The 23032-nt window shown below is 44.7% G+C and overlaps 1 protein-coding gene across 5 annotated transcripts in view; it reads left to right on the top strand.

Moving 5' to 3' along the window:
- Positions 1-5287: 5287 nt before the first annotated feature.
- Positions 5288-23032, top strand: part of LOC146206929 (solute carrier family 15 member 1-like) — a 413844-nt gene continuing 396099 nt past the window's right edge. For 3 of the 5 annotated variants that reach the window (XM_084598780.1, XM_084595750.1, XM_084595120.1), the window contains exon 1: positions 5291-5364. In XM_084598780.1, the coding sequence (XP_084454906.1) occupies positions 5337-5364 (28 nt within the window). In that variant the 5' untranslated portion in view covers positions 5291-5336. Of the gene's footprint in view, positions 5365-11917; positions 12043-23032 lie in introns of all 5 variants that reach the window. The other 2 variants (XM_084596447.1, XM_084596907.1) reach the window with 1 other exon arrangement.

Genomic DNA, 23032 nt, shown 5'->3' with positions numbered 1-23032 from the left:
CTTATGGTATTTTCTGATTCCAGTCAGCATCATGAACATTTACTGCCTTGCTGTAAATATGCACCTTTCGGTTTAAGCATGTTTACCACATAGCTAGTGACTGCTGCCAACTGCACCAGTCTGCTAGGTGACAGAAAAGAAGGTTGAGCGAGTTGGGCCTGAGTGGCTTTGGACTGTTGTAATGAGCCCTGACGGCAGTGGGTAGATAGGTACTGTTTATTTTATGTTTCTCCAAAACATGGGGAGATGAAAGAAAAATCTGCTGGACAGCAACAAGCTCTCACCCGCCGTAATCACACTGACAGCAGCAGAGCGCACAAAAGACGTGTCCATACAAATCATCTATACAGAAATCATATAGTGAATAAATCTGTACAGTACTAAAGCAATGACAATTAACTATAGCCTTCATGAAACCCACACGCAAACAGCATACATTCACTCTCAACATGACCCTGTCATTTGAAAGTATACTACAACAATAAAAAGACAAACGATATCTGAGTAGAATAAATTCACTTTCTTTCAATACAAAAATCAACTGAAAAGGAGATGAAAAGAGAAAAAAACAAAGTTTGTGAAATGTAATAGTTCTTATAGCAGCTGTCACCTGCATAACAAAAAAAGACATTCAGTTAGTCGCGCGTTTTGCTAACTCAACAGCTTTTGAGTGTGCTCTAGTATACAATTAAAGATCCATACCATGTAGCCCACAGCCAGACTGGTAAACATTTACTGGAATGGGGTCAACGTATGAGATTGCTGTTTAGGGAGGATCACTGTAAGGGCAGCATTGTAGCTTCATATTTTTAAAACAATGTGCTGTGATTACCTGCATCGCACAAGCACCCCTGTTTCTGAGCAGGAAATAGATTTAAGCAATAAAAATTTGCCTCCTGTTGGTGTTGCCATAATAACAACAAAATTGTTGTTAACGTGCATTATTTGGCATAGCCTGTGTCATTCATGCAGCTTGTGCGTATTGATCTCTTGCCGAAATCTAAAATCTGAGTTAGCCTCTCTTGAGTAAGCTTTCCAACAAAAAAGGTCGTGTTACAAGAAAACAATCTCGGTCTTTGCTGAAACGAAATGAAGCGCGCGTTATTTCGGTGCATTCACTTTGAAGTGAATCCCCTAGATCCATTCATTTTTCAAGACCAGCACATAGAGATAGTTCACGAGCATAAGGTTCTAGGTGTATACTTTTCTTCGCATCTTAGATGGGACGCTCATATAAACCATATTTCTAGAAAGCTCTCGACTGTTACTGGTGTAATTTCACGTTGTCGCACATTGCTCCCCATAAGTGCTAAACTACAAATTTACTATGCTGTGTTCCTTTCTCATGTTAACTACTGTACTCTAGTATGGGCAACAACAACTAAAACAAATATGAACAAGCTTCTTGTGTTGCAAAGAAAAATTATTCGTCTCATCGTAAACTTAGAACCAACATCAAATGTTCAACCCTTAACAACATTACTTAATATGATCCGTGTGGACAATATTTATGAATATAATTTGTTACAATTAACATATTTCGGTTCGACAGGTATGGGTAATTTCTTGGTAAACCTTGCATCTCTTCAACACCGCACTGCAATAGTAAACACTAGATGCACTCACACGTGGTCTCTACCACATTTTAGAACAAATTACAGAGTACAATCCTTGGCTCATAATCTTCCCATTTTTCTCAACAAACATAAAAACACAGTTGGTTTTAGTCCTAAGCAGTTAAGAACCTACTTCGTGCATATATAATCTATTCATGCATGTGTTCTTTAAATATCATACTCACCTTTACGAACTTTCTGCATTGAGCTTGTTCCATTGTTTTCATCATTGATCAACTTTTTTGTATTGTTTTCATATCGTGCTGCAGAGATATACATTGTATAATATTTGATGTCATGGTCATATTGTTAACGAACTTTTGGAATCTGCTGTTTGCTCCTGCTCTGTTGTGTACCGGTTTCCTGGGCCTCTGTCAAGCTGTTTGTACAGCTTTTAGCCCAGGCGACCATCCACTTGTTGGAAAATAAATCTGATTTGATTTGAAGTCTCGAACGTGTCGAAGACAGAGTGACGAATTGGCCGAATCCGGTCATGCTCGAGGAGTAAGGCGCGCTGGACAATTCGTAGGCCCTTCATCCTCTGCCTATAAATGGGAGCTATGCAGCCATTCAATTCTTTCGAAAGCTCTCGCTCAGCCACTGCTGGAAAGGAAACTAGCCATATGTAGGTGCTTAACGCGATCGTCTTTTTTCGCGATTTTGACGTAAATAGCAGCCATCCTGACCCACATTCCCGATTGTCAGGACCGACGAATAAGATCGGGGCTTTTGAGAGTGACTCCATAATCCTCCGCCGTCTCCTCCCACCACCCCTGTGGCCGAATTACGCACCGCTCTCTAAAACACTCTCAAAAGTCCCTCTCCTATTGGAAGGTCCTTATCGACTGCCATATTGCTTTTCTGTGTCACCGGAGACTGCTTTTTAAGTCATGAACGCGAAAGAAACGATGGTGCCAAGCACGTAAATATGGGCGCGAATTGCGACAGAAGCTGTCTCAATCGTTAGAGGGCGAAAATGGCGGCCTCGTATTTTGCGATGCGCCGGCTACGAGGCAGTCGTGTCATCGCGATCCACGTCGTAGAAAGACGCGTTTGAATGGCCGTACGAGTTGTGCAACACGGGAATCAGCAGAAAGTGGAGTGGCTGTGCGGTGATTGCCGACGAACATCGATGAACGTAGGCTCACGGGCGAGTGCGCCCAAACAGCGGCGGCATACGCAGCGCATTTCTGTTCCTGCTACGGAGGCTTGCAACTTACGCTTGGAACGTAAGACCGTTTGCATTGCCCAGGCGTGCGCCGGTAGCAAAAGCCATCGGGCAGAACGCTGACTGCCGTCAAGGTGCGCGACATACTGAAACAAGTCGCTAGGCAAGGGTCTGAACATCACAAGAGCGAGTAGATTTCGTTTTTTACTGCGTGTTTCGATTTGAGTTCGGAAGGTCATAGTAGTACCTCAGATCTGCGAACATTGCCATTTGGGGCCCTCGCTGTCCACGACACGATCGTCGAGCCGCAATCCTGTTAACGAAGACTTATTGAATGCCTTCCGGGATAAGCTCTTTTTAAAAATTCCGTGATCTTAATTATATGCGTTAATCTGTGCAATACTTTAAGTTCGCTTCTATGCAAGGCGTGTTTTCAGCCAAATGGCCTCGTTCCCGTACGCCACTTTCTTTTTCTTATGTGAAGAAATAAACACAGGCAAGTTCCCTTTTCTTTAAACAGTTGTCTTCAAGTGGCTGAGCGAAAGCTGTCCAAAGGGTCCAATGGAAGGGGCTAGGGATTGTCCAGAGCGCCTTGCTCCTCAAGCATGACTAGTTCCGGACCATTCGTCACGCTTTTTGCCTGTGACAAGTTCGAGAAAGTGAATGCGCCGTAAAAGGCGCCTGCTCCTTTTCGTTTCAGCAAAGGGTGAGAGAGTGTTGTCTGGTAACAAGACCTTTTGGTTGAAGAGAAACTGACTTGTATTTCGGCAAGTCGCCTGCTCCTTTTCGTTTCAGCAAAGGCTGAGAGAGTGTTGTCTGGTAACAAGACCTTTTGGTTGAAGAGAAACTGACTTGTATTTCGGCAAGTCGCCTGCTCCTTTTCGTTTCAGCAAAGGCTGAGAGAGTGTTGTCTGGTAACAAGACATTTTGGTTGAAGAGAAACTGACTTGTATTTCGGCAAGTGATCAATTACCTGAATGCTGAAGCTGCTTGAATGAGACGGTGTGAAAGGGCACTGAACCAGGGTATAGAGGAAGCCGGGGTCGCAAGCCCAGCCAACATTTCGACAAATGGAGTTGTCTTCGTCTGGGCAGCGCGGTCATTACTGGCTGGGGTTTAAATATGCTTTTGATCCTAAAGAAGAATAGCTTGGGAAGGCGAATAAAGAAAAGCGAGGGAGAAAAGTAGGTCAAAGAGTGATTTGGTTTGGTTTGGTTTGTGGGGTTTAACGTCCCAAACCAACTCAGGCTATGAGAGACGCCGTAGTGGAGGACTCCGGAAAAATATGACAAAAGTATTACAAACAAAATAAAAGGAAGCAGGAGAGCTAGAATAACTTCTGGACAATTAGCACACATACATATGGTGAAGTGTATCTGTATATGTATCATAAAACAAAAAGGGGGGACTACAAACAAAGGAAATGGCTAGAAAACTCTACAATTATTGTAAGTTAAGCTAACGAGACTAAAAAGATTCGAAAAACTGTCCGCCAACAATAAAAGCAAAACTACATGATAACATAATTATACGCCGAAACGATGAGGATATCCTAAAAATAGTCACAGATGGCGCCGGAGTGGCTGTGAGAAAAGCAATCTGGGAGCTAGCTATACAAATAGCATACATGTCGGCCATTTATTAGAGGCTTTCACTTAGTCGCGAATACTTATGTTCTCCCCCATCTTTTTTCTGCTATTTGTTTATACCAATGCTTCCCAGGCTAGAACTCTACGGACAAATACAGCCTGGAAGAAAGTGGCTTAGTCGTTTTCTAGTTCTTGGAATTAAACAATCTTTGTCCTGGACAACTTTAAAGCGTTATCACTGTGAGATGATAAAATGTTATAAATTAGACCTGCCACGCGGGAGCAACGAAAAAGTCCAACTTCCAGTATTGCTTTGAATCTGACCCGTGCATTGCTGAAAAGGTCTATTTATAGGAATCATATGGAGCCAGGTGGGACAGTTTTTGAATTATGCCGCATAGTCAGGAAGGCACGTCTATACGCTATACAAAATTTTTCCTTCCGATTGTACAGCACATCCTTAACATTTTAGGTCATTCAGCAGCTAGCTTATGCAGTGACTCACCTTTCAGCCGGTCTTGAAAAAAAAAAATGGTCACACGTTCCGACGTAGATGGAAAGATGGGTTTAAAAAGACAGGAAGTCGGATTTTTGCGAAGAAAAAAAGGGATCGCAGTCGCTGTGTAAGGAAAAAGCACGTACTGTCTGTAGAGAATTCATCCATTCTTGGGGCCTGCGATGAAAACAAGGAAGCGGCTAGCGGTAGCCTTTCGCTTCACCACAAGTGGAGCGAATAAAGAAAATTTGTAGCACCACATTTCTCTCTCCTGAAGAAACAATGTATACCGCGTCCTTTGCTGGGTCACTGAGGATCGACGCTAATTGTATAAAAGTGTTCATTTTTTCCTCTTTCGATGCAGCGGCGAAGGTGGCGCGCCCGGCAGCGCCCTCCGGCAGCAGGTGCGCGCAGAGGGGGCGCCACTGCTCCCCAGCTGCCGCGGCGACGACGTGGCTCCGCCAGCTATGTCCGACGAAGAGATGGGGGACGAAGGTGAGCTGCTTCCTTACCGTCGTAGCTTTTCCATGTTCGACTTGTGCTTGCTGGAATCTGCGGGGCCTGATAACGGGGCCCGTGTGTCGAGTGGCCTATCGCGCCGAGATATGCCCTTCACGGAGCAAGGCGGATGGCGTTGGTTTTCCTTCACTTAAAGTGCTCAGTTTTCATGTTTGTTGTTTTCGCTCGAAGCAATTTTGTTTCTGTTTCGCTGATTTTGTTGGTTTTCGCAATTTGAATACGTTTACGGGCTTCGCGGCAATTCGTAAACTCAGACCGGATTTTAATGCCTGTGTGTTGACCATGGCAGACAGTGATCACACACACACACACACACACACACACACCAATTTTGAGACGTTATTCTCTATTGTCCATTCTCTAGGAGACGCCAAAAGCAAGAGCTATTTTGTTTATATCCTCGCGGGAACTTTAATGCCGGAGCCTCTAATAATGCTCGACGCGAAAAGGCAATAGGGTGGCGAATGTTGATTGAGACCACTAGCAGTGGAATACGGTACCGTACTTGGACAGACATGGAAACATTAGATGACATTTGAGAGAAGCTAATCTGGTCATAAAATAGTGCAGGCCAAGTACAGAGTGGATGGGCAGAAGGCTGATGCACTCGGGCGATATCATGCTCAGAAAGAAAGCATCCTAAACTGCTCCCGATACATTGAGGTAAATAATTTGGACACCTGCGCCTTTCGCAGACGAAGAATTGGTTTGCCATCAATGGCCATTGCTCTGTAAAGCACTTACAATAAGGGGGATGGGGGGCGGCACCGACAGAGAGCTTAACAGTCCGCACAATGAGATATATTAACGGTGCACAAACATCAGTAAGCGCCATTCTATTCAGCTACGCCTCAACGTGCGGGTGCTTTGCTGGGCGCTAGAATTTGTAATGTCTCAACTTTCAATGAATGATATTGGGTGATTCATCTTGATGATATTGTTTGCTAAACAGTTATATTTGAGTCTGCTTGCATCAAAGCTGTAAAGGTGGAAAACTTCGTAGGTCTTCAATATTTTTTCGCACGCATTGATGTGCCTGGGTCGCTGCAAGTGAACCCAAGTGTGAAACCAGTCCTAGATGATGGTTGCTGCTCAACGAAACAGTGTCCACATGTCGCTATTGCTTGTTCATTACGAGTGTTGGAACTTGGCCTGTTCAATGAGCGACAGTTTTCCCAAAGTGGAGCTTACTAATCTTCTACAATGAGTTCATCTTTCAAAACTGCGCGAATAAAGAAAGCAAACAGCAAGGGAACACACACAAAGCGCATTGTGTGCCATTTCCTTCTCTTATTCGCGCAATTTCCAAACGATGTTCGCTATCTAGCCCCCCAGAAGACGCTTCTACGCTGAGTTCACAGAGTCGCCTTCTAACCTTCGCAAGATGTGCACAATTTTGGGGTCGCGGCCTGCTTACTTAAAGCCGTTTGTCGCACCTAATTCCACCGATCGTGGACACCAGTGAGTGTCGCGGTGCATGCAATCAGCTTCTCAGAACAATCAAGCGCGACTATTGTTATTACGCTCGAATCGTTGAAACATACATCAGTAAACCAAATTTCACTGTTTGCTCACTTGATCACCGTTTTATGCAGCAATTTGTTATCTTGGCTCTGCGGGAACATATATATTGCTTTTTTTTTTATAGCAAAACGAGTTTCAAAAACAGCTTTTGCCAATTGTCGATGTTTCCTTGATAGCGACGAGGCATGAAGATAAGACGAAGCTTCCTCGAACTATTTTCTTCTCCTGGTCGTCGTTCTGCCTAAAGGCCAGATTTTGCTTGTCTACAGAAATGGATTTACTACTTCTGCCTTAAATTTGGCGATACTTACTGCACACACCTTCTCTGCTCTAAGGTTTAATATGGAATCTTGATAACAGTGTCGATATATTGTGCATCTGGGGAATGTATGCATAACTTCCGACTCTCTTTTTATCCACATTAAGGAGGATATTTTCCTTGATGGCCCCACGGAATGTGAAACGTGCTAGGAAAAGAGCCATTGCACAACTGCAGAACTGCCATGCTATAGGAAAAGGAGTGTACTAATAGACGAATCCAAGTTCTTGCCCTGTGTGTGTGTGTGCGGGGGGGGGGGGGGGGGAGGTACCTGCATTATCCCAAATGCACTATATTCAGCACCGTTATCATGCATTTTCTGTTCGCCACCTTTACATACATCTTCACACTGGAATCGTTTTGATCGCTTTGCAGGTACCTTTAGCTCCACACTTGGCACTTGACGTTTCGCATTACGTGGGGCCACCCAGAAATCCTCTTTAATGTCGGCAGAGTTATATTTTTCGATAACTCTATTTGTGGGTGTGACTTGCCTCTGCGAATATTAAAAAAAAGCAGCCAGAATGCATCCTCTTTGCCAAAAGTAACCAGGCTGCGTGTTCCACTTCTCAGTCGGGTAGCAGAGAATTCGTACCACTTCTGAAGCCGTAAATCTGTGCAAAGTAAAGGCAAGCTCCTGTACTCCCTTTCCGAAAAGTTGTGACCTTGGGGGAATCTATGTTGGCTTTAGAAAACAAGCGAGAAGCAAAACATGCAGCCTGGTTACTTTTACAGTTACTTTTACAATTGGCATAGTCGCTGGCGACTAAAAAAAGCAGTGTTATAAAGCGTAGTTGCGGCCGCGCGATAATTACCACTTTACCTGTAGGAGTCACTTGACGCCCAGCCTGTTCATTACAAAAATGAGCAGTAATACATGGCCTAGAAACAAGCCGCGCAGGAGGGTTCCACGTCAGCCCCCTCAGATAGTCCGGACCCTTACTTTGTGCGCATCTGGAAGAGGCGGAAACAATTCATGCGCACGCTTCGCACTCAGCCCAACAATCCTCGCCTGTCGGAGCGTGTCACTCAACTGACGCGACAGGTTAAAGAACACTGCTTTACACTTGCCACGAAACAACGAAACAAAATTTGTAACGCTATAAACGGCACGCTAAATAAAAAAAAAAAACTCTGGCACTTACTCAGAGAACTCCTCCGGCTTCAACCGGCTCCTGTTCCTACTCTCGAGAAGCGCTATTAGGAGCGGATGCCTTAACAACCCAACTCCGCGAACTCTATGTTTCGCCTCCCCTACCTAATCTTTATCCTCCGTACACTGGTGCCTCCAATGCAGAACCCGATGAGCCGTTTACCCTCTCGACTGGGAGCCAGAACAGCTAAAGAGTCAGCCCCATGGTGATGACCACATTACGTACTCACTCATTCCAAACCTCTCCAACAAGGACAAAGAACATTTTCTGAGCATTTTAAACTTACATTGGGAAGAAAGCACCCTTCCAGCATCTTGGAAACACTTATAACGCCAAAGCCGGGCAAAAAACGGCGCTTCAAAACCTGCGCCCAGTCTCTGCAACCTCATGCCTGGGGAAAACCATGGAATGGATGATACTCAATCGGCTCCAGGCTCATCTTGAATTCAGATTTCGTTCTCCCTTCAACAAATTTGCTTCTAGAGAGGTGTGTCTACCCAGGACCTATTTTTGCTCTTCACATACGAATTTGGCCCTCCGTCCTCTTTCCAAATCCAAGCCATAGTGGCCCTTAATGTGCCTAAGGGCCTTGATAACCTTGGCCACTATCCTCTTTTAAACACTTTGCCTCTTGGGTTTTTTACATCGTTTTAATTCTTGCCTGCACCGGCTGTAGTTGAAAGATGTACGGCTACCTTACTGCTTTTCTCCGCGACCGCAAGGCCAAGTTCCGTCTTCCCGATTCTGTCTCCGATCCTTTCCCCCTCACGCGTTCAGCGCTATTCTGTCACCCACCCTTTTTAATCTCGGAATGGCTCCTCTATCTCGTACTCAAGCATCTATTGCAAACATAAAATATGCATTATATGCAGATGACCTTACTCTTTGGTGCATTTCAGGGTCTCCTGGACCAGTGAGGATACCCTAAGCAACGTATCGATGCTGTCACTATAGTTGTCTTGACAAAGTAGGGCTACTTCCCACACCTGAAAAATCCCAACTGCTGCTTGTTGCAAAAACTTGTTATCAACGCCAACATAGCCATCTAATTTCTCTCACAATGGCAGGTCACCCTCGGGTATCGTCCTGCCGGGTTCCCATGAGTAAACTAATCAGGCCAACAACCGTTTGCAATCAGCTTATTCATCTAGTCCGTCGCATTGTCAATAAGCACGCCGGGCTCGGCGAGGGTAAAGTCAGGCAGCTTATCCACGCATTAGCACTCAGCACAATTCTCTGTACAATTCCACACATAGCTTAAACATATTACCAAATACATTAGATTAAGGTCGCGCTTCATACATTGTACAAGGCTGCTCTTAGCGTCCTTGTACATACGTCCACTTAGCTTCCACTGAGTATCCAATAATGGGCCCAATTGTGACTGTGTTAGTGTGCAAAATGTAATTAGTAATGTAAAGGTTTCATCGTCTTCGGGAACCAACGACATAGCCTACAAATTTTTAAAGAATACAGCAGTTTATTTTACTATTTACCTCTGTGCGCTCTTTTCGCAGTCTTTGCATTCAGGATAGCTACCCGGCGACTGGAAGGTGGGCAAGGCGGTGCCAATATTGAAGTCTGGTGATGATCACTGTGCCGTTAATTTCAGACCCATATCATTAAACAAGTGTCCCATACAAACTTTGAGCATGTTATATATTCTAATTTGGTTGAATTCCTTGAAGATAATTAGTTGTTTTTTCTTCATCAGCATGACTTTCGTAAATAGTTTTCATGTTAGACTCAGCTCATTTCCTTCACCTATGAATTATTTCTCGCATTAGACAAGGACTTTTCATTGGCTACGTATTCCTAGTTTTTAAGAAAGCTTTTGATCTTGTTAACCACCAATGACCTAGTTTAAAACTCAGCAAACTCAAAATCATTATCATCATCAGCCTGACAATACTCACTGCAGGGCGAAGGCCTCTGTCATATTTCTCCAATTAATCTGGTCCTGTGCTAGCCGTATCCACCTGACCCCTGCCAACTTCTTAACCTCATCCGCCCACCTAACTTTCTGCCGCCCCCTGCTACGCTTTCCTTCCCTTGGAATCCTGTTTGTTACCTTAAGCGATCATCGGTTATCCCCTCTTAGCATTACATGTCCTGACCATGCCCATTTCTTCTTGATTTCCACTAGAATTTCAGTAACAAGAGCTATTTCTCTTACCCACTCCGCACCTTTCCTATCTCTTAATATTTCGCCTACCATTTTTCGTTCCATAGCCCTCTTCGTTGTCCTCAACTTAAGTAGAACCGTCTGCATTAGCCTTCACGTTTCAGCCCCATAGGTGAGTACAGGTAACATGCAACTGTTGTATACTTTCCTCTTGAGCGATACCGGTAAGCTGCTAGTCATAACCTGCGAGTACTTGCCAAATGCGCTCAATCTTAGTTTTATTCTTCTTGTTATTTCCTTTTCATGGTCCGGATCTGCGGTTACTGCCAGTCCTAAGTAGACATATTTACCTACTACTTCCAGTGCTTCGCTATCTAACATAAACTGGTTGGTTGGTTGGTTGGTTTTGTGGGGTTTAACGTTCCAAAGCGACTAAGGCTATGAGAGACGCCGTAGTGGAGGACTCCGGAAATTTCGACCACCTGGGTTTTTTAACGTGCACTGACATCGCACAGCACACGGACGCCTCTTCGTTTCGCCTCCATCGAAACGCAGCCGCCGAGGTCGGGTTCGAGCCCGGGTACTCCGGCACAGTAGTCGGGCGTCTTACCACTGCACCACCCTGGCGGGGCTAACATAAACTGGTGTTCCTTCCCGAGGCTTAAAACAGTTAAAAAATAAGAGGCTTAAAAATTTTACTGAATTTAGCCCTATATTAATTGCTTGCGTATTAGGTGCTCGTCATGGTCTTCGCATTTTTTGCGCTTTCCTCGGTGCGCGCCAAGAACTGCCATACTTGCCAAGGCGACACGCAATTATGTTTTATTTTTTTTTTGCTCTGTACATCTACCATGCTAGTAAAGCGTCCACACTCAAGTGCCTACTAAGAACGTACGTGACTGGTTTAATTTTTCGTATTTTATCTGAAGCATTGCCCTAGCTGACTTTTTTTCTTTGCGTCTGTACAACACCCTTTCGCGAGCGGCACGTAAACAGGTGTCCGCGACATATTTGTTAATCACTTGGTGGCGTATATGTTCATTTATTTTTGCCGGTAACAAGCGCAATGCTTCAATTTTTGTGGTTAAGAATAAATATATTTTGATCGCGCACTCACATTTGTGTGAGCGGTGATTATGATGCAGAAATAACACCAATTAAGGAGATAAATTACAGATTACTGATGATTTAAGATTCAGTCATGCATTGATAAGCTGCAAAATATATTCAGGTGCTCGTAAAAGATTCGTAAAGAGCCCTCCCAAAGCACAATTAAGCTTTGATTCTCATGTATACTGTTTTCCTCCGCGTGTTAATACCGCTCCTTACGGGAAGAACGAATACAAAACACCACGCTTCGTTGGAAACAATGCGTGAAAATATCTGACGATTTCTGGCTATCCGCAGGAATAAGAAACGTTGGAAGAGTTTCAAATAGCGATTCAAACATCGCTCGCTGCTCCGAAGGAATACCAAAGCGTGCACGGCGTCTCCAGAGAGACGTAAAGGAATTGCAGGGATAAGCCCCTGGAGTAAGTAGCCTCTTTACTAAATATTGCACCAAATGCTTAGCGTGGGAAAATAGCTTTAAAGAGAACCGCGCAGCTCGTATCCCCGTCGCCGAGCGGCGAACGTGGCACCCCTGTTGCAGGTGGCGCCCTCTCGCGAAAGTCGGTGCCTGTCCTCGCGGCCCGCTCTCCGGTCGTAACACTGGCCAATCTTCGCGCTTCGGTCAAAAAGCCGCTAGATCTTTCCATCTGCGTCACTTCATCCGGCGTGCGCGCCAAAACAAAAGAAAATGGACCACTGCGGCCTTTTTCTAATTTTCGATCATTTAATTGACCAATTACGCACTCTACATTTTCTTAAGCAGCATGTTTGTAGCTTCTTGTATCTTTTGCAGCTTTTGCGCTTTTGTAGCTTCTCAACCTTCTCTGGATGCCATTCGTCTTCACTCGAATCCCGTTGAATTTCACTGTTCCACTAGCTTCGAGGAGCCCTCCTACCTTTCGAACAATTTGAATCTTTTACTTATCGAATTTTTGTACGAATGAGTTGGGCTAACTTATTATAATCCAATTCCTTCATGAGGTGTTTCTCTAACGTTTCCTCAATGCCCGACGCTATTAGCTCTAGTTGTTTGTAGTTTAAATTTGCGTTTGTTTTTTGTGCTTCCTGGTTTTTGCTTTCGACCAGGTTGCCCATATTTTTGCGTAGGGTGCCTCGATACCAGCGCCGCCGTACAGGGTGGTGACACCCTTTGGCATGCCCAGCGCCGCCGCTTTCTCCGCGCTCGCCAAGTCGCTTCGTGCAGTTGCTGCGGAGTGTCCGAAGCGGTTGTGCTGTGCGCTGGGCAATTGTACTTTGTTCAGTCACGGAAACTAGCATGCCAGGCTGTTGTGTTCCTTTCTCTGCTGGTTCAGCAAAAAAAGAAAAAAGAAAAGAAGCCAGATGTTTTCGTTTTCCACGGGTTAAGAGACGGAGAAATGTATGGGAGGTGAAAGTGAAGCGTGAAGACTGGACGGCGAATGGCATCGCGAAGATCTGCGTGGTAAGCCACAATACGCGTGACGTCTTATGTGCGCGTGTCGTCTTTCTTGCGATTTGTATCTGTTTATACGAAAGCGTTTTACAAGATATTTTTGTACTCTTCTCAAGAAGTTACCCACTTCTATTTGGAATGCCATTATCTCCCGCCGCTTCATCCATTTGCTTGTAAACACGAGCTTTGTGCGATTTTTGGCTTCCCAATCTAGCATTGTGCGCAACAAAGTTTCATGTAAATTTTGAATTTTCAGCGTGCGTGAGGGCTTATAAGCTAAATATATGGACAATTGCGTCTGCTATGTTGTAGTCACTCGGGAAAATTTAGTGTAACTTTCAGTGAATGACACTCGACTTTATATCATTCGCGTAGTGTCACACAATAATATTTGTTGTTGAGGATCTGCCTTTCTGTGTTCATAGCCGTACCAAGAACATGTGGAGAAGTCGAGCCTGGTATTTGTCAAAGGAATGCACCATTGTGCCCTTTCGATCGCTTCTCTTTACACTCGATCTTGAAAGCTAGTGGCAACCGCCGAGGCTTCAGATTCACACGGATTACATTCCCTCTCTCCTTCTCGGGAAATAATACAATGGAGAGCGATGGATGGCATGTCACTTCGCGACAGAGTAGGAAGTGAAACGCAGTTTGTAACAATTATTTTGGTCGCAAAAAAAAAAAAAAAATCTCCGTGAGTCGGCCGTGCCGGAATTCGGCAAGTGGGATTATCGCTAATACAGCATTTCACGAAACAGAGATAATAGGTCCTCTGAAGCTGTATTTTTTTTATTATACACAGGAGCAGATTTTCGCGAGGTTTTTGAGATTCGCAATAATATGAAAAGTTGGGTTCTCATGAAAATTAAGTCGTTTTAAGTATATGATTGGCAGCTCGACAAGTCTCAAAGAAACTGCTCTCGTGAGCTGGAAGGTGTAGCGGCATCAACTTTTGAAAGCGGTCGTGAGGAAGCAAGGTGCTTGCGCAGTACAAGTTCATCCTGAATGCAGCTTTTCCTTCCCTGTATAATTAATTACGCATCGCGAGGCGATGTTCACACCCTGTTGTCCCCGCAAGTACTCGTCTGAGGTTAAGCCAAATTTAGATGAAGTTAAATTTGATCGCCTGACACCCGAATTAGTGCTGTAGCTTGTTTGGCATATATAGAAAATTTTTGCGATCGTACATGTAATATCGCATTGCTTGCATAATGTTTTTATTATTGCATTCATTTGCGTGCAGACTACAAAAGACGCAAAGTGACTGTTTCGTCGCCTATCTCATTTCAGCGCCAGTTCGAGGGCAAACACAATGTATGGACGGCGGCTCCTCAAGTCAACGGCTGTCCCGACATTGTTTGATTGCGTGCCAAAATTTATCGGAACAAAATGATATTTGAAGAGTCTAGTATAATCCGTTAAATGCCTTATCGAGCAAACCGTTACAGTGGTCGATTGCGCGGAACACTCAAAGCTGATGGTTAGAGCGGTTTGGGACGATGCGCTTGCGCATTTACTTGAGTTGGCTAAGTCAGCCAGAAAAATCGAATAATGGGTACGGCAGCAAAACTGTAGCTGGCGCCAACCTTGATTAAAAGAGGTCTCCTACGCGTGTATTCAAAATCAGCTTCAAAGTCTGGATGAAGATTGTTTTGGAATAAAATGCCGTGTGCATCAGCGTGCGACACGTGTCGAAGGTTGATTTACGCAACGTTTTTTGCTGTGTCTTTTCTACGGTTTACGATGGGCCATTGCGATACAAATTATTTTCGATATACGGCTGACTGAAACGTAGACATGGTTTTTGATCTATAGCTATAGACGCAACTGAATGTTATGCACCTCATAAACTCATTCATGTCCAGCAGAACAAAATGCATTGCTTTATAAAACAGCCAGTCGTCAAAATAACCGCATTTGAACATCCGAGACGGCGGAAGAGTAAATGCTTACCATCTGCAATTTGATTATTTCCTCCTAGAACAACGCATGGCTAGCAAGCAGTAGTTGCTTTCACTTTTTTTTTCGACCAAAAAAGCGTTCAGGATTGCGAGTATGTGTGTGTAAAAACGTTACACAGCTGAGCCTGCTAGCGCAAGCGCGTGCTGAACAAGAAATCGGGCCGATGCTCCATAGCCCGCCGCATCTGCCTTTGCCCCAACATGGCGCCGTCGAAGGCGGTGTCTCCACCTTGTACGGCGGCGCGCTACATTGAGGCACCCTATTTTGGCCAACGTTACTAGAAGCACGGCCGGTCTCGAGGGAGAGCACACGCTCTTTCTTAAGGCCCTCTCAATCGCCGCGGGAAGAATGGGAACGTTTCTCCTTGAGTTACGCTCTCCGCCGCCGCAAGGGGCGCGACCTGCTCACTGTGCGCTCCGCGTCGGCTTCAGCGGCGTGCGGGTGGCTTTTGCCTGGTTTCGCGCTGTCGCTCGCGAGTTTCGTGGTGAGTGCAGCTCCGAAATGAAAGAACACAGAAGGTAGATGCTGCAGCGGCATGTCGTCAATATACTACACACGTGAACGGATATAAAAAACACTGTCGTTCAGCAAACGTTCGACAAGCATGACATACATTGCGGCATGGTAGCTACTTTTGTCCATTTTAATCTGAATTTTTCCCAAGCCTGTACAAGAATAGGAACAAAAAAAACTGAATGAAAAGTGATCACATCGAAGCTTCCTCAAGGCTAACATGACAGCAACTCGTCTGCTACAGCAAAACCGTCTTTAGCGCTAGATGCGAAACCATTCATGTAGCACCTAAGACGAAAATAATTTCATAAAAATGTAATGTATATTGCAAAATGCTTGCATGATAGAAAGTATTAGTATACCAGTCAAAGTAAACGTTGTAGGGTTGAGTTTTAAGTGCTATTACAATTCATATATTAACCAATGTGTGGTATTATAAACATTATTTTAATTTTGCCAATACATTGTTTTAATGAAAATTTTACATGATATTAAGCGTATTATGAAAACAATAAAAAATGGTGTGATATTCATGACACCACTTGTGCTCGAAGTGGTAAAAAGAGGATAAAAATGATGAAGGTGATACTCGATGCAATGACTTACAAATGAGTTCACCTGCTATATCGAAAGTATGCAAGACATTTTTAAAGCGTTAAAGAAGGACACTCTCACTGAAGACTCATTTCAAGCCCTATATAGCGACCCATTGAGGCTCTCTCCGGGAAAGTAAGGTTAATGTGCGAAAGGAAATGACATATGCTAGATGCGAGGGCCGTAACAGCTAGCGGCACATGACTACATTGTCAAGACGGACGCTTTATCTGAGAGCAAAATCAAGGCACTGAAGGAAGTGATGCGTCTCCTACCATCCCATTTTCCACTGTCACATATTTCGATTTACCTTACGTCACTGGATATACTGTATAGTTAATCAACTTCGGGTGTGACGCTTGCGCTATTCTTCTTGAAACTAGCGAAAGAAGCAGCCCCATGTAGTACACTCTTCTACGAAGACAATATTCTAGTGGACTACATTATCCGAAACCAGAGCTTGTTGCCCTATTGGACAAGCTTTTTTTCTTCTTTTTCGAAAAAGCTGCCGTGTACCTACTACACACAAATGTTCTCGAAGTACTTAAGATCCTGATTCAGTCAGCATTTGAGAATTCAACACTGAGTTGCCCGAAAGGAATTGACAACATTTATGTTAACAGGTCCGCTTCTTTGATGTTTGAAAAGTTTCTCAGAATTCTCCTCCTCAATTAATTATACCAGGAAAGTGACAGAGAAGACCGAGAGGCCAATTCCTTATACGTACAAGCCTTGCAGGAAGATTTTGAGACTGAATTTTGTAGACGCAGGTCGCATTTTGATGAATTGATGAATATTGCGTGCAATGTGTAACTTTGAAGGGCAATTTTTTTTTTATTGTTTGCCGCTCTTTTCGATTCTGCTTAACTGTTCATGCCCATTTCCTTGATTAAAAGTAGTCGCGACACTACATATACATCTTCGGTCTTTCAACCGACTGATATGTTTTGAACGAAGCTAGAACAGCCCACTCCACTAGACAAGTGAAATTTTTACTATATGAGTAAATTTTTGTTGTTTACTCTGAATCTGAGACGCGCCATGAATTTTTGCCGGTGCCTCTTCTGATCGAAACGAAAACGGTAGTGGTTGGGCTGAGAACTTCCACCCAACAGTTCACCATGCACCCACGTCAGGTCGCGCTACACCTGCTTACATCATTCAAAGGCACATTGCATAGCCTGGTAAATTTATTTTTGTACAAAACGTGGGGGTAAAAAATGCTGAAGTGTGCCCGAAGCTGCATTCGACCGTGCGCTGCCGCACTGACGAAGGCGCGCGCGCGTGAGCGGATTGTTGACTGTATTTTATTCCTCGTACACGATAAATGTTCGATGCTGATTACGGCCTTTGTATAAACCATAAGGAGCGAAATGTCAGGACCTGCCGGTTGCAACTGCCGCGGGCGAAGCTAAAAGCGAGCGCGTTTCCCTTGCGCGTGAACGGCTGAAGCGGAGGAGCAGCAGTGGGGCGGAGGCGACCCCACCGAGGCGCGGCGGGCGGCGGTAACAGACCCCATTGGAGTGGCCATAAGAGAAGAGAAGCGCGCTCTCCCTCGAGACCGGCTAGAACAAACTCAGTTTCACAGCTCCGCCCGGAGAGGTGTCCACAGTGGCGATCGCGTGAACTAGCGGCGCTGCCGTTGACTCTGGCTTAGGGTACTCGATGTAGCGCATTGCTTCCATAAAAAAACATTATGGAAGCAATGCGATATTTACATGTACGATCGCAAAACTTTTCCATGGATGCCAATCAAGCGACAGCACTAGTTCGGGTGTCAGGCGGTCAAATTTAGCTTCACCTAAATTTGGCTTAACTTCAGACGATTACTTGCGGGGACAACAGGGTGTGAACATCGCCTCGCGACGCGTAATTAATTATACAGGGAAGGGAAAAGCTGCATTCAGGATGAACTTGTACTGCGCAAGCACCTTGCTTCCTCACGACCGCTTTCACAAGATGATGCCGCTACACCTTCCAGCTCACGAGAGCAGTTTCTTTGAGACTTGTTTAGCTGCCAATCATGCTTAAAACGACTTAATTTTCATATGAACCCAACTTTTTATATTACTTCGGATCTCAAGAACCTCGCGAAAAACTGCTCCTGTGTATAATTTAATAAATAAAACAGCTTCAGAGGACCTGTTATCTCTGTTTCACGAAATGTTGTACTAGCGATAAGCCCACTTGCCAAATTCCAGCGTGGCCGACTCACGGGGTGTTTTTTTTTTGTGCCCAAAATAATTGTTTCAAACTGCGTTTCACTTCCTACTCTGTCGCGAGGTGACATGCCATCCATCGCTCTCCATTGTATTTTCTCCCGAGAAGAAGAGAGGGAATGTAATCTGTGTGAATCTGAAGCCTCGGCGGTTATTTGCCACCAGCTTTCAAGATCGAGTGCAAAGGTGAGTGATCGAAAGGCCGCAATGGTGCATTCCTTTGACAAATACCAGGCTCGACCTTCTCCACCCGTTCTTGGTGCGGCTATGAACACAGAAAGGCAGATTCTCAACAACAGATATTATTGTGTGACACTATGCGAATGATACTAAAGTCGAGTGTCATTCACTGAAAGTTACACTAAATTTTCCTGAGTTACTACAACATAGCAGACGCAATTCTCCATATATTTAACTTATAAGCCCTCTAGTACGCTGAAAATTCAAAATTAACACTTAAAAAGCACAGCTCGCTACTCCCGATGTCAGGCAATCCGATACTTCGACCTGCTTCAACGTTGAGAAGGCAGACCAAAATTTTTTGCGCACAATGCTAGATTGGGAAGCCAAAAACCGCACAAAGCTCGTGCTTACAAGCAGATAGATGGGTGAAGCGGCGTGAGATAATGTCATTTCAAAAAGAAGCGGGTAACTGCGTTAGACAAGTACAAAAATATCTTGTAAAACGCTTTCGTATAAACAGATACAGACCGCAAGAAAGACGGCATGCGCACATACGCAAGCGCTTGAGTGTGTGTCATCTTTTTAGTGTCTGTGTCTGCGCTAGACCTTTTTACACAATCGAAATGCACCTATTCGCTCAAAAGAAGTTTTATGGATGCTAAAAGCAGCACAGGTATTGTGGCTTACTTCGCAGATCTTCGCGTTGCCATTCGCCGTCCAGTCTTCACGCTTCACTTTCGCCTCCCATACATTTCTCCGTCTCTTATCCCATGGAAAACGAAAACATCAGGCTCCTTTTTTTTTTTTTTTGCTGAGCCAGCGCACAATGCAACACAACAGCCTGGCATGCTAGTTTTCGCGACTGAGCACAGTAGAATCGCCCAGCACCCAGCGCACAGCACAACCGCTTCGGACACTCCGCAGCAACGGCACGAAGCGACTTTCCCCAAGATGGCGAGCGCGGAGATAGGGGCGGCGCGGGGCATGCCGAAGGGTGTCACCACCCTGTACGGCGGTGCTTGTATCGAAGCACCCTACTCTAGCTCCTTGCCGGGTGCGTCGTCTGCTACACGCGGCGCGGAAGCATGGAGCGGCCGGCACGCACGTAGCTGTTACGTGCTGCCGTTGCACTCTACATGGCTGCAGTGCAGTTATGAGTACCTTACCACTGTTTTGTTTTCGACGGCATGCGTTACCTCAGAGAACGCGTTTGTGTGATGCGAAACTTAATTCCGTGAAACAGCTGTGACAGCGTTGCCGACTTGCTGGCCAGAACCAGCGTTCTAGTAACGTTCTGCTGTTCGGTTTCATTTCTTTTTATTACGCGATATGGTGAGGCGCAAGTCACCTCGTAAATAAATAAGACGTAGCCGCTCATTGCGCAGCGTTCAGCGTGCTGTCATGCATTTTTTTGCTTCTTATTTAGCATCTACTTTCTTTTCCAGTTTCAGTCCAATTTTTGACAGGCATTCAAGCCGCCGACATGTGTGCCTCCAATTCTATGCCGTTCACTGTAAACGTAGGTTGTGCGCCAAGAAGATGCTGCGTCTTTACCCTAAAATCAACAAAAAATAGACGTACGTTTTGCCAACTATGTACCAGCCTTTAGATGCCCAAAATTGGCGGAATGAAGAGAGGGCGTTAAAGGGCCCGTCCTCTCTTAAGATGAAGCTTTCTGCTATATTTTTTTTAACATAAGGCCTCTTCATGCTTGCCTGCATGTCTGCACCGTGTGCAACGAAGCCCATTGAAACGAATTGGAAGTCCGTCATTTGTTCGTGTCACTGATAGACTTCCTCGAGATTAATATGTGGGCACAAGCTCTGCACATAAGAGATATAACTTACTTCGAAGTGAACAATTTCTGATCTGCATTTAGAAAAGGAACTATATTCAAGCACTCTCGTGATAGTTCGTGTAGCAAGGCTCTTTATTTTCTTGCTGGCACATATTTCGAACGAAAAAAAAGCATTATATACCGAAGAGAAAGCACCCTAATAATCGCGCTGCCTCGTGTGTTTCGACAGCAGTGCCAGTAGAGAACATGTAAGATTCCAGAAGCCTATCAGTGTACATAGCGCAAATCGGACAGCTGAGTTGCACAGACGGATTTTGATTTGGATGATTTTGAGTTCGTCGCAGTGCCAGCAATTCGAAGAAACTTCGAGTATTTTCGCGATGAGGAAATAGACGAGCCATGAGGGCGAGAAATGTTGCTTGCTGAGAAGACTTTTGCCATTGAGCGGGTAATAGTCACGGCAATGATATGTTGCGTATAAAGTTCTCATATCATGTGAATTGAGCGTTGATTACAGCTTTTCTGAAGCATGCCAATGAAGCGAAATTGTGCACGAGGCTTACAACTGAGAGGTAATGCGAAGCGAGGAGACATCATAAGAACTGCAGAGAAATTCCACAAGCAAGATGATTACAAAAAATCAAACATCTTCAAAATAACTGAGCATGCGGCGTAGAAAACGCAGCGAGCTGCGGCAGCTGACAAGAAAAAGAAAAAAAAAGATATGTATGAATTAAGCCTTTATTTGATTGAAGGGGTGACTCTCGGCCGCTGTTGGGGTAATTAGGGAGTTAGGAGGAATGGGAGTGTAGCTTATCGCTTCTTCACGATTCATCAAGCTGTTCCTCATTGCTACAAGGTAAGCATCTAAAAAGCTCAGAAGATGATCTAGATCGGCATCTACAAGCTGGGCCTTCCAGACTTGCATTGGGTGGTACGTCAAGCTGCTGCCTGGACAGAGGTATGATATGGCGAACGGCTTCGTAACTGCCTTTTTGTGAGGCGGGCAACTACAAAAGCTTACAAGCTTCTGAATGAGCTCAAGATAGGCTACCAACCAAGCAGATGAGCGCAATGCATGCATTGAAGTAAATCATTGCAAATATGGTTTTTGCTGTTGAAGGAATACAAAATCACATGCCAAAAAAGATGGTCAGCGGAAGTTAGGAACGCTAACGCTCATCTCCCTCTAAACACACACACACACACACACACACACACACACACACACACACACACACACACACACACACACACACACACACACACACACACACACACACACACACACACACACACACACACACACACACACACACACACACACACACACACACACACACACACACACACACACACACACACACACACACACACACACACACACACACACACACACACACACACACACACACACACACACACACACACACACACACACACACACACACACACACACACACACACACACACACACACACACACACACACACACACACACACACACACACACACACACACACACACACACACACACACACACACACACACACACACACACACACACACACACACACACACACACACACACACACACACACACACACACACACACACACACACACACACACACACACACACACACACACACACACACACACACACACACACACACACACACACACACACACACACACACACACACACACACACACACACACACACACACACACACACACACACACACACACACACACACACACACACACACACACACACACACACACACACACACACACACACACACACACACACACACACACACACACACACACACACACACACACACACACACACACACACACACACACACACACACACACACACACACACACACACACACACACACACACACACACACACACGAGGGATTATGCTGCCCACTGAAATATTTCCCAAAAGTATATGTTATCCTCTTATTTGCGTGTAACCTTGCGATGTCTGTCTATGTTGATGAAGTCAAGTTCTGGTTGTTTGCTGCATTTCATTAGTATTCTACATTAGTGTTGTTGACAATATTGCATTTTTCCATTTTTTTTTGTTGTCCTAATAAATAACTTAGGTTCATGCAATTCACTTCTAATGCCCTTTCCTGCGCTGTAGATACCTTGAATATCGTACGTGTTTTAAAACTGCACTCCAGTGCTAGTTTGAAGTTGCATTAACTTCCCCTACAAACAATAAAATTATATCGTTGTTCTTTTCTCTGTGTGTGTGTATAAAGGAGGAGGGGAATCTATCAAGGGCGCGATTAGATTACTCGAAATATAAGTTTTTTTTTAATAGACTCATGCGCTTGTTCAATCATTTCATTTCGCAGTGCACACGCCCATCCTCACTGATTCCTCTTTTGGTGAACTCATTAAATGAATCTCACATCTTACGTTGTTTTAGACGACAAAGAAAAAAATGTTTTTTTTTTTACATTGCATTATACGGGAGTCAGAGAAATAACTCAAGTTACCAACATTCTAGTGGAAATTAAGAAGAAGAAATGGGCATCGGCAGGATATGTAGTGCGAAGAGAGGATAACCGATGGTCGCTTAGGGTAACAAACTGGATTCCAAGAGAAGGAAAGCGTAGCAGGGGGCGGCAGAAAGTTAGGTGGGTGGATGAGGTTAAGAAGTTCGCAGGGGTGAAGTGGATGCAG

The sequence above is a fragment of the Amblyomma maculatum genome, chromosome 1 (genome assembly GCF_055883805.1).
Source record: "Amblyomma maculatum isolate TAMU_Amacu chromosome 1, ASM5588380v1, whole genome shotgun sequence".
NCBI lineage: Eukaryota > Metazoa > Arthropoda > Arachnida > Ixodida > Ixodidae > Amblyomma > Amblyomma maculatum.
Note: the sequence above shows the minus strand (reverse complement) of the source record. Positions and strands in the feature narration are given on the sequence as shown.